Source organism: Gopherus flavomarginatus, chromosome 1 (genome assembly GCF_025201925.1).
Source record: "Gopherus flavomarginatus isolate rGopFla2 chromosome 1, rGopFla2.mat.asm, whole genome shotgun sequence".
Classification (NCBI taxonomy): Eukaryota; Metazoa; Chordata; order Testudines; family Testudinidae; genus Gopherus; species Gopherus flavomarginatus.
In genome coordinates this window covers 326170861-326183152 of record NC_066617.1, presented here as the reverse complement: position 1 = coordinate 326183152, position 12292 = coordinate 326170861, and the positions used below count along the sequence as shown (strand labels likewise).

Sequence of the window (12292 nt, the reverse complement as noted above, 5' to 3'; positions counted from 1 at the left end):
TGCATTGGAGCCAGAGGACTTTTTCCCATAGAGGTTCCCATCAGGGCATCATCCTTGTGCTGCCAGCTGAGAATAAAAAGAGTCCAGGGCTTCTGATCCATGGCATTGTGTTACAAGATCTCCATCCAGGCACTGTTCTCTACCCACTACCATCTTTGGTACCAATACTGGTACCTAACAAAGTGTGGATGCTATCCCTTCCAGTTTCTGACCCTCCTGCTCTAAATGCTGGGTTTCAGAGTCATTCTCACTCTTTATTGGACCAACTAATGTTTAATTAAAGTGAAAAAACTTCAGTAGGAGAGATTGAGGAAGATCTACCTCCAATAGTCCAGTGATTAAGGTACTCAACCAAGAGGTGGTTCAACTCTCTTCTCTCCATTAGGCAGAGAGGGGATTTGAACTAGGTGTCTACCAGGTCCCACACAACTACCCTAACCACTGGGCTAAAGGGATGCTCTCTACTAGCTGTTTTGCAGCCTCTGAGCACGGCAGCCTCTGAGCACACTACTGGATTGGGCCCTGCATGTGACTAAGGTGGAGGAACATCTATCTTCTCCTGTTTGTGAATCACTGGCAGAGATAAGCAAACCCTTGCAATCCAAATTTAGGCACCTGTCTCTGAGAGATGGGGCTTAGCACACACCCTTCTTGTTGGCAACTTCCATTGGCTAACTTAGATGGCTTCCTTTGTAGAGCACAGTCTAAGGGATGTGTCTCTCCTCTATATTTGTTACTGGTACAACTGCTGCTGGAATCCTGTGTCTAGTTCTGGTCTCTACAGTTACAGAAGGATGTTGATAAATTGGAGATGGTTCAGAGAAGAGCCATGATAATGATTATAGGATTAGAACACTTGCCTTATAGTGATAGACTGAGGGCATGGCTACACTTGCAGATATAGAGTGCTGGGAGTTAAACCAGCCTTCGGAGACCGCAGCAGGGAAAATGCTGCCATGTGTTTACATTGTCAGCTGGAAGCACACTGGTGTGGCCACATTGGCAGCTCTAGCAACATCACAAAGAACAGTGCATTGCGGTAGCTATCCCAGCATGCAAGTGGCTGCAATGTGCTTTTCAAACGGAGTGGGGGGTAGAGTGTGACAGGGACTGTGTTGTGTTTATGTGGGGATAGAGACAGTGTGTTTTGGGGTACAGAGAGGGTATCAGCATGCTGTCTTGTAAGTTCAGACAGCAGCAGACCCCCCCTGTTCCCCCTCCCGCCTCTCTCTCTCACACACAACATTCCACAGTAATGGTTTGCTTTGTCCCGGAGCAGATAAGCATGCCAGCTGTCAGACACAGAGCTTTGAAAGGGATATCTGCATTCCTGCAGATTTCAAAACAATGACAAGAGTGGCCACTTGACTTCAGGGGATTATGGGAGGTTTCTGGAGGCCAATCACAGCACAGTAATGCCACACCTCATTCACACTGACACCCAGGCATTTCAGCCAGGGCGCAGCAAGCTTTATGCTTCTCATGGAGGTGGAGTACCAGGAGCACTCCAGCTGTAGAGTCCGGGCACTCTACATGCCTTGCCAGCGTGGATGTGTCAGGAGTTAGGGCACCCAGGGCTGCTTTAATGTGCTCTAACTTCCAAGTGTAGCCAAGCCCTGAGAGAGCTCACTCTAGTTAGCTTGACAAAGAAAAGGTTAAGGGGTGAATTGATTAGTCTATAAGTACCTACATGGGAATAAATACTTAATAAGAGGCCCTTCAATCTAGGCAAGAAAGATGTAACATCCAATGGCTGAAAGTTGAACCTAGACAAATTCCGACTTTTTACCGCTAATGTATTAACCATTGGAACAACTTCCTAAAGGTTGTGGTGGATTCTCCATCACTGGCAATTTTTAATTCAAGATTTGATGTTTTTCTGAAAGATAATTATTTTGGAACGGTCTCTGGCCTGTGTTATAGGAGGTCAAAATAAATGATCACAATAATCCTTTCTGGTTTTGGAATCTGATGTGGACATTTCCTTTCTTTTAAGAGTTTGGGTGGGTGGGTGATTTCATTTAGCAACTTTATCTGGCTTTTAACGAATCCTTTTCTTTGTGAGAGTACAGCTTTATGCAGCCATTTTTTAAACAATTGTTCTACTGTGTAGCTTCCAAAATCATTCATATATATATCTTTTAGCTTGCAGAACTAAAATAGGATTTAACAGTGGAAAGTGATACAATAACTCACTTATAAAAGATTTTATTTGCTTGTTAGTCCATTAATTGGATGGATTTTTTACTTCATATGTTCTTATTCTCAGTGTATTTCACCTTTTTGTAATCCATTGTGAACTGAATTAGTTTTAAATGTGTATTTGGCTGAGGAAAGGCCAAGATACCCGTGCAGTTTAGGCAGCTTTTAATACTAATGTTCATTTTCATATCACGTTAATTTATTGATTTATTTTAAGTACTCTGCGATGTCTCCTGGTTTCCTAGTTTTAATACCAAATTGTTTCTTCTTTCAGTTGATCTAAAAAAAAGCCCATGCTCAAATGCTGCAAAATCCAATCTCCCCAAGCCATGTCAATCTGGACTTCGTCCTCCTGGCTATTCACGCTTGCCAGCAGCTAAACTGGCAGCATTTGGTTTTGTCAGGAGCTCGAGTGTATCCTCTGTCTCAAGCAACCAGTCAAATGACAGCGTTCAGAGTGATCAAAGCAGAACAACCAACCGTAAGTCAGAAAAAAAATGTTCTGTTTTTTAATATTAAAAATATGTATCCCAAACAGGGCCGGCTCCAGGCACCAGCCAAGCAAGCTTGTGCTTGGGGCGGCAGATTCTAAGGTGTGGCATTCTGTCCAATCCTAGGGCGGCACAGCCGCCCTTTTTTTTCCTTTTTTTTTTTTTTGTTCGCCTCTCTGGCCGCCCTGTAGGAGGCAGTGGCGCAGAGGAGGAGGGGAGCGCCCTGCTGGGAGCCGGCTGTGCCCTCCGTCTGCCCCAGCCGGTGCCAGGTTTGCAGCAAGCCCGGCAGCCCGCATCCTTCCCTCCCCACCGACCGGAGCGGCGCAGAGCACTCCTGGCAGCTGGTGCGATGGGAGGGGCCAAGTGGTGAGCGCCCTGGCTGAAGGAAGCCCAGGCCTCCCCCCTTCTCTTTCTCCCCCCTGCTCCCTCCCCAACCCGCCTGCTAGCCGGGGCGCGCCCCCCACTGCCTGGGGCATGTCTGCAGTGCAGGGAGTCCCGCTAGCCAAAAGTTTTCATCCTGGCTCCGGCCGCCCTGCAGATTTTGTTTGGGTTTTTTTGCTTCGCCGCTCCAGCCACCTCAGCCGCCCCACAGGTTTTGGGTTTTTTTGTTTTGTTTTTTTGCTTCACCGCTCCAGCTACCCCGCAGGTTGTTTTGTTTTGTTTTATTTTTGCTTAGGGTGGCAAAAATGCCAGAGCCGGCCCTGATCCCAAATATGCTCAAAAGGGAGCCTGGATGGAAGGCTTAGTTTAATCCTTGTGCCACCTTAACAGTCTCTTCTGTTTCATAAGGTTGGGGATTTAGAATTCTGATTTTTCCTATTTGAAAATGTTTAATAAATAATGGTCGATGAATAATTACTAGAGATAAATTGCATAGAGGGGATTGCTCTCCCTATTGCAGAGGAAATTGCTTTAAAGGATGCGCTTAATTCATTTTTGTTCTCTATTTTTACTTATTTGGAGAATTTTCCTTCTTAAGTAAATAAATATAGATGTATTTGGTCAGCACACTGCAATCATGGACAGTAGGCATTTTAGGGTGAAAATTATATGAACTGAATAGTGTATTCTTTCTCATTTATTATTTTTTTGCACGTCTCTTAATGTGTTGTGTGCTAAGCTAGGTTTAGAAAGTTAATCAAATAATGTGAGGGGTACAAAATAGGATCAGAATTGGTTTCTTAGCCATGGTCTCTTCTCCAGTCTTGGAAAGATCCGTTGGCTGAAATGTCATCTCAAATCCTATTTTCTGCAGCTAATGTTAATTTTATTAAGTACTAAATAATGCCGACTGGAGTGTGCACTCCTTGTGAAATACACATATGCCATGGGCTCAGAACATAAACGGAGATTGAGGATTTTTAATGCCAGTTTTTCTTTGACGATTGGTTTCAGCTGGAACCATGTCAATTTCAAAGCAACTGTTATCAGTCTTGAAGTGGTTCAAATTGAATGTGCCAGATTGCATAAAATTCCAGAGGCTTTAGGATGCTGTTGGGTCCTAAATCTTTTAGATTATATATTAATTTTTAAATAAACTACAGTAAATAAAAACAAAAATACAGAAAAAATCCTCAGGATTTCTTCTTCTTTGCACTTTTTTATATGGGGTCATTGAAATGCAGGAGATTAATGCATCTAATGAGTTCTGACGCACACAATGGTTTTGAAAGCTAAACGTATGTTAGAATCCTTATTACACTGTTGGACTCTTCTTCATTCATTATGAGACAGGTAAGAATATTCTTTTGTTCTGAAGTTTTTTGCCCTAATTTTGTGTGTTCATAAAATTTGTCTTTTATCAGGTACTATGGTCTATATACGGTGGCAAAAAACTTCATGTCACCACTGATTTAATCCAAGCTACTACATTTCAGCTAGAAACTGTGTGTGTACAGATGTAATGCAACCTTAGTAGATATTGTTGATACCTATATTTCCAACCTTTTATATTAGAATATTTTCATTTTGGTAAATTCTTTGAGTAAGATTCTCAGTTCCAAAATATGGAGTCCATTGATTTCAGTGCAGTTACTCTGGATTTAAGCTGATGAAAATGTGATCAGAATTTAGCTTTGTGTGTATCGCAAGGAGTACAAAACCCCATAAACTTTGGAAGAAGTATATAGTCATATGAAATCTAGGCAGCTGAGTCCAAGTTTTGGTGAGTTTGAAATACAGAGGTAGTTTTGTGTAGTGATAGACTTAGTCCACAACATCTGGATTCAAGTTTCCAAGAGCACAGTTTTTGTGGAGATGTTTGGATCAGAGATTTTGATTCAGATCATTTGATTAAAGATTGTAACCATTTGTACAAGTCAAACTTAGATTCCTGTTAGGCTTTCTGAACAACTCCAAAGTTTGTGTGTTTGGAATTGGGGTTTTGGCTGGACCCATCTGTAGCTGTTGGTGGTTACCTGTCATATACTGAGGTTGTGACTCATGAGCAGGGCCAAAAATAGAACCTTATCAGCTCCTGTGTCTGCCGGGGCCATGCTCTTGCCCACAATCAGACCACTAGCTCACTTTTTGCATTTGAGAAGTGTGAAGAACAGTCTTCCCCACATCTGAATGCGTGGAAAAATCCTTTTCTTGAAGGATAGAGAGGTGAGTTTTGTATTGCCGTATACATCTTCCAAGCACTGTGTCTGTACATGAGATGTATAGTAACCAGGAGATTTCTGGACTAGAAGCAAAACCTACTTTTATTTTGCCTTCAACCCAATATGGATAATAGGTAACACCCTTCTTTCCCTATTCCTTAAACTTGGTCAGATGGATTTCTTTCTAAGTAAATAACTAAATAACTAATAGGAGATATTGCATTTTATTTTCTTACTGTTGAATAATTAACTGTAATAGAAATATCAAACTGCAACTCCCAACTCCTCCTGAATATGCTCTATAGATCAAACAAAGTTGAACCGATGGATCACACCTAGTGTGCTTGAAGTAGACTAACATTTATTCTGTTCCAGTGAGGTTTGTATTCCACCAAGGTCACCAAGGTACCTGAGTATCTATAGCATAGAACAAAATAGAAGTGGTGAGGAGGAAACTATCTAACAAATCTTAACATATTATTTAATATAAATAGTTGATCCTATAACTACTAAATTGGATCATAAGATGTAACTAAATCAGATTCATTTGCTGAGCAGGGGGCAGGGTAAACTTTGAATATTTATATCCTGCCTCAGTGGGGTGCAGAGTGCTAAATAATGAATCTTTATAAATCTTTAAAAATAACATGATGTCCTATTTAAGCAGCACCACTGTGTATCAGGAAGACAGAATATTATTGAAAATACCTTAGCAGTCCAAATATACAGTAAACTGAGGGGCATATAGTTGTGGATCTGATATCTGTCATAGTGAAACAAACATATTCTTGTAAGCAAATAGTAAAGTATTGTTTCTGCAAGCAGATATCTATAATGCAGAGTAGGGGGACATATAGTAAAGGATGATGTTAGATCCAGATGACCTTTTCCTCAAGTGTTCCTGTCTCTTTTTTTCTCTCTCCTTGGATGTTTCAAGGTGCTAGTTCTTGCAGTGATACGTAATGGTCATATTACTTTCCAAAGCATTTATTCTACTGTTTAGTTTCAGCAAATTAATATGGATTCATTAAATACCCTCTACACACAGAAATCGCTTTGAATTATGGTTGTCTAAGGAGATAGGTAACATTCCTTATTTGGAGAAATTTATTAATGAGGTTGTGGCAGGGCTGCCCAGAGGATTCAGGGGGCCTGGAGTCTTTGGCGGTGGGTCCCGGAGTGGAAGGACCTCCAGCTGCCGAATTGCTGCTGAAGACCCAGCACTTCAGTGGTGGGTCCCGAGGCGGAAGGACCCCCCTCCGCGGGTCTTCGTGGCACTTCGGCGGCGGGTCCCAGAGCGGAAGGACCCCCGCCACCAAATTGCCACTGAAGACCCAGAGCGGAAGAAGCTCCGGGGGCCTGGGCCCTGCTAGAGTTTCCAGGGCCCTCGGAGTGAGTGAAGGACCCAGCTCCAGGGGCCCTGAAAAATTCTCGTGGGGGCCCCTGTGGGGCATGGGGCCTGGGGCAAATTGCCCCACTTGTCCCCCCGCCCCTGGGTGGCCCTGGGTTGTGGTGAGGCAGCTCTGGCATTACCCCAAATTCTCAACTTTTCTTGACCTTCCTGAAGGATTTAAGCCTGAGTATGGCACAGATCCTGTTCTGGTTTCCTTGGTCTACAATCTCATTATGGCAATGGATAAAGATTGCATGCTTGCTGATTCTCGTAAAGAGAATTACATTTGAATTGCTCTGTTTTTCACTTAAAGATGACCCAGTGAGGTGATTTCTTGTTTCCTGTGAGTAGAGTCAATATTTTTGTTTGTTTGTTTTGTTTTTTAAGTACTGCCAAGGAACCAAAAAGATCAGGGAAAATATCTGGTTTGATTCTGAAAATGTTTGTGATTTGTCAGCAAATTGGAAAAATCCACATCATCTTTCTGCCTGGTTCAAAGGAGGGATTTGAATCCACAACTCCCAGATGAGTGCCTTAGTCCCCAGGCTGTAGAGTCATTCTCATTGCTGTTGCTCATTGGCACAATGAATATTTAAATATTTATAAAACATGCAACAGTTTCAATAGGAGAAATTGAGAGCGACCCACTTCGGAATAGCTGATAGTCTTGTGGTTAGAGCCCTAGCAGTGGGGAGATCAGAATTTAAGGACCTGCTCCAGAGTGAGGAATCAAACCTTGGTCTCCCCCCAGGCCCAGCAAGTGTCTCATACCCTGTGGTATGTAGGTTATAAAAGAATGCGCACTCACATAGTTTGCTGGTCCTGAAAAACTTTTCCTTGGGCACAACTGTCAGGTCAAATTCACAAATATTTTTGGGTCAGCCGATATTTGCACTTTTTGGTAAATAAACTGTTTGGCCAAAAAAATCACCCAGCTTTAACTTCAGTTACGAGGTCTTTCCTGTGTGAGGTACCACAGAGTTCTGTTCTCTCACTCCTCTGGTGCATCATGCAAGTTAGGCTGCTATGGGAGATCGTATGAGAGCTTAGACTGCATTACCTTGAGTTGCTGGTGACACTGCTCCAGGGAGTAGATCAAGTTGTAGGGGAGCAGCTCCAGTGTATGCCAGAGGAAGAGCAGGCACAGGGGAATTGTGCTTCCCCATGATCCTGCTGGCTTCTCTGCTGGGGACAGAGAAGTGACTGGCATCAGATGGGGTAGTGGGTGTTGACTATAAGAGGCTTGGGGAGGCTAAGCCTCCCCAAAAAAGGCTGGCCATGCAGGAGGGCAAATGCCACAGATGCGGCATGGGTCACCTCCCTTTGGAGATGCTCTGGCCCGCCACCTTTGGAGCACCGGAAGCAAAGCTCCCTAGAAGTGTGGGGAGGCACTAGCCCTCAGACAGTGGCCCCACCACCACTCGGCCTCATCCCCATGGCCCTGCCCCACCTCTTCCCCTGTGGCCCCACCCCACCAGCTGCTCGCTCCTCTCTGTGGAGAGGAGTGAGTGGCGGGAGAGGGGGATCCTTGTGGGAAGAGGCAGAGAGGGGCAGGCAAACTGGGATTGGAGGTGTCTTGGGGGAGAGAGCAGATGTGGGAGGGGCTTGCGTGTAAGTCTCCCCAAATGGGAGACCTACATGCTGCCTATGGAGGGGGTAGAGTCTCTCCACCAGCTTTCTATTGGCAGGAAGTTTCCGTGAGCAGGGGAATTCTGCACTGGCCATCTGTGGCCATTTTAAATCCACTTTGTGCTGCTTACAGGCAAAGTGGATCAAGCACACTGGTGAATCTGGCCCCATTTCTCCATTAAATCAAACTTGGATGGTGCGATCACACAGCTTTCCCCATGGCTGGCTGAGACTGGAACTTGGGTGGGAGCTAGCAGCTATGTGAAACTCATTCTGGGCAAGACTGAGTTGTTGCTGATGTTGGCATAACTTCTTTCCAGGTTGACTGGGGAAGCTCAGGACCTCAGACAGATCAGGGAGCCACATTACTGCAGACACTAGGCTCTGGTTAGAATGTTCTGCCACGCTCAAATAAAGTTAGTTTAATTGTTAAAGACGAACTCTCTCTGCCTTACTGAGCACAACCCAGCTGATGGGTTGGGAAAAACAACCAGAAGAATGTAGAAAGTGGTATCTGTCTATTTGATTTTACTGGTATGGCCATCTTCTGTAACTCAGATTTGCTATCTGTGCCCTATTGACAGCTCATCTATACTTGACAAGGAGGTTGCAACCTTCCTTGTTAGATACAGAGTTCCCACACCAGGTTTATCCAAGTGTCCGTCACCTCCAGGTTGGATTACCACAATGCACTCATCACAGAAGACCAGTTGGAATCTTCTGCTGGGATAGAATGTGGTTGTCCAGTTAAGTCCCAATGCTGTACTGAGATGCTCACAGGCAGACTCCTGTGGACGTACAGAGTCCCTTTGAAATGAGTGGGTCTCTGTGGAGGGGTGAGGTCTGTCTTTGAGCACACTTGCAAGATCAGAATCCATATTAGTGTTTCATGCAGGGAACATGTTATCTCTGAGCTATCTAGTCTGCAAGGGTTTCAGATTAGTTTCTGGATGCAGTTAAGATGTTAGTCTTATTCTCTGAGGCCTGGGTATTTTAGGCTAGACTTATAGTCTGAGCGTGTGATTCCCCTGCTTGTGTGCACATACTTACACTAGGTCTCCCAGCACTAGTGAGTATAAATAGCAGTGTAGTTACAATAGCATGGGTAGTGCCTTGGCTGAGCTTGAAACCAAAGGGTATGTACTTGGGAAGCTTCTGCTGCTACTCGTGCTACTTTGACTACACTGCTATTTGTACTCGCACTAGCTCGATGAGCGGTAGCACAAGTATTTGTAACGAGCTGGAGAATCACACCCTAGCTCATAGTGTAGACATAGCCTTAGAGACCACCTCTCTTCTCACATTCATCTGTGCATGAATGAATAAATAAATACAGAGATCAGCATACTCAGATACTCAATCTGACAAGCCCTATGTTGTTATTTCTAAGATCTGGGGAAGATGTTGGGTGCAATCAGTCTCTCACTACCCCCCTGGACCTGAATGTGTTCACCTTTGAGGTGTGTTGCAAGATCAGCTTATGTGCTCACCCTTTTCCTCAGAGGTCGTCAGATTGAGTAGGGAGGGTCCCAGTTGGGTTGAGCCACTCTTTCAGAGCTGATTTTGATCATTATGTCCATCTGGATTATTATTGTTGTACTGTAGACGGGATGGCTCCTCAATTTTTTTCCCACTTTATAAGAGCTGAGGGCCAGAAATAATGGGTAGGCTGAGGTAAGAACAGTGTTTTTCCTTATGAAAACCAAAACTGGCATTTTTATATTTATTTTGGTGCTTGACACAAGTTTTGACTCAGTGTCTGGGACTTTGGATAGGATTTAGTTCCATATTTTGTTTGTGAAACAACAGTGAGTCAATACATAAAATTCCTGCACCAAAATATTAGCGTTCACTCAAATGCAGTGGACACTATATCCAATAATGCTGTCCTTTAGTTGTCAGTAAAAAATGTGTTTTGTTATAGTGGAACAAGCTGTTAATAATTTTGCTTTCTCACAAGCATGCTTTTAATAATTGGGACAACGTAAAACAATTGCAGCATTCAATGTGGGCAATTTGTTGTGGTTTAAGTGTGCTTAATTGTGCGATTAATATTGCAAAGCCTGACCTTTAATATTTTTACAATAGATACCTGGCTGCAAAAATTTAAAAGGCCACATCTTTGTGGGTGGAGCAGAAGGTTGACCTCCATTAACAGAAGTATTTATTTCTATAAACAACATAATGCACTAATACATTAGAACCTCATAAATTTACACATGCTAGGAAACACAAATTTATTTCCAAATTCTGCCTAGTAGTGACTAAGTAGACAACTTCAGAGAAATTCCATGCTCAGGAGAAGGTGGAAACATTTCTCTGGCAGATTGATTTTTAAAAAAGTGTTTGGTTGCTCTGGTGTTTTGAACTGTTAAGAGTAAGTCATAAGGAGATGGCTTAGTAAGCAAGTGAGATGGTCAAAGGTACACCATAGATTAATTAATCACATATTTCTGCAGTTTACCACAGAGTTCTACAACTTATCACATGGATATTCTGAGTGCATGTGCCCCCCTTCCCCTCTGAGGGGTGTGTTGTACATGTGTGTGAATAAAACAAGGTATAAAGAAATGTGTTAGGCAACAATATGTTGGCTTCAGTGTGGTTACTCATAAGTCACATGAGTGTCATAGGGGTATCCGGTTCATAAACACACTATGGAGGCACTAGCTGTGACTCTCTAGTAAGGATTGATTTGTGTTTTGTCTGAGCATCTTTGTTCTATATATAAAGAAGACAGTGCATCATCCCCAAGCTTACAATGTTTAGTCTGAGTACAGAATGAATTGTCTGAGAAGTTTCAAGTACATATGTTCATCAGTTTCAGTTAATATTAGGTAAAACTGGGTCCTGTAAGAGATGTAGCAGTTGTTAGACATTTCTCGAGAATGATCTCTTATGTGTTTAGATTTATTTTAAGTTTAAACTTATCTCTGTATTTCCTGGGTTTTTAATGCTTGTTTTGGGTTTAACTGCAACAATCTCATGATTGTTTTTGTGTTTTGTTTTCTACCCTTAAGTTACAGATTTGTATTCTCAACATTCATTCCAGTTTAACCTAGTGGGTTTTTTTTTTTTTTGGTCTGGGAAGATAGGTAAGACTTAACAATGATTTTGAAGTTCAGCACTTAATTGCCATTGTACCTTTGAAGGAAGATGTTTAGGATGGAATGGGCATATCAGCAATAGTAGCAGAGTTAGCTTTACATTATGGGGGAGATTTTCAAGCATCACTTTTTGCTCAAAATTAACCATGAGCTACAAATTTATGCTTGCTTTCAGCCCACTGCTTAATAGTGCTAGGGTTTGAATAAATGTGATGAGCCGTTTTCCTTTAATTGAGCATGGGTTTTGAAAGGATTTTTTTCACATTGTAGGAAAATTATTAAAATGTTGTATATACCCAGAATTGGTTAGAATACAGAAGTTCAAATGTGCCATGTATTTAATTTTCATATTGGGACATTGAGAATTTTGCCAAGAGGAAGAGTTAGTTGAGAAATAAAGAAGTAATAAAATAATGGCTGAAGTCAGCGAGAGTTGGATCTGAGTAGGACTAATTCCTACAACAGTTGTGAAATGACTGTTTCTTTCAGAATTTAAGATTTTCAGTTCTTTAGCTCTTCCCATATCTACCTCTCACACAATTTGTTTTAAAGTTTTGATGCTGAATTCCATACAGTATGCTAAAGTCTTCTGTTTGTCATGTGTAATTTCTAATATAGACACTTCTATATTTTATTATATAGCTGTATTACAATGTCTGTGATTTTGTGTCAGTTGTATGTGTTATAAGCAGACAGTTCTCATAATTCTTGGCTTTAATATTATCTGTGTTGCTTGTATTGGTATTTCTACTGGCTCATTTAATATAACCTTTATAATTTATTTTATATATTTCATCTAAAGGGATTGCAAAATGCTGCAAGTAGTATACAGAAAACACTTCACCAAAGAGTGTAATACAGGCTTAC

General features: G+C 42.2%; 1 protein-coding gene across 1 annotated transcript in view; it reads left to right on the top strand.

The window, feature by feature from the left end:
- LOC127043793 (microtubule-associated tumor suppressor candidate 2-like) overlaps positions 1-12292 on the top strand; it is a 388941-nt gene that overhangs the window by 204422 nt on the left and 172227 nt on the right. The window contains exon 5 of the mRNA XM_050937930.1: positions 2477-2683. Within this exon, the coding sequence (XP_050793887.1) occupies positions 2477-2683 (207 nt within the window). The remainder of the gene's footprint in view (positions 1-2476; positions 2684-12292) is intronic.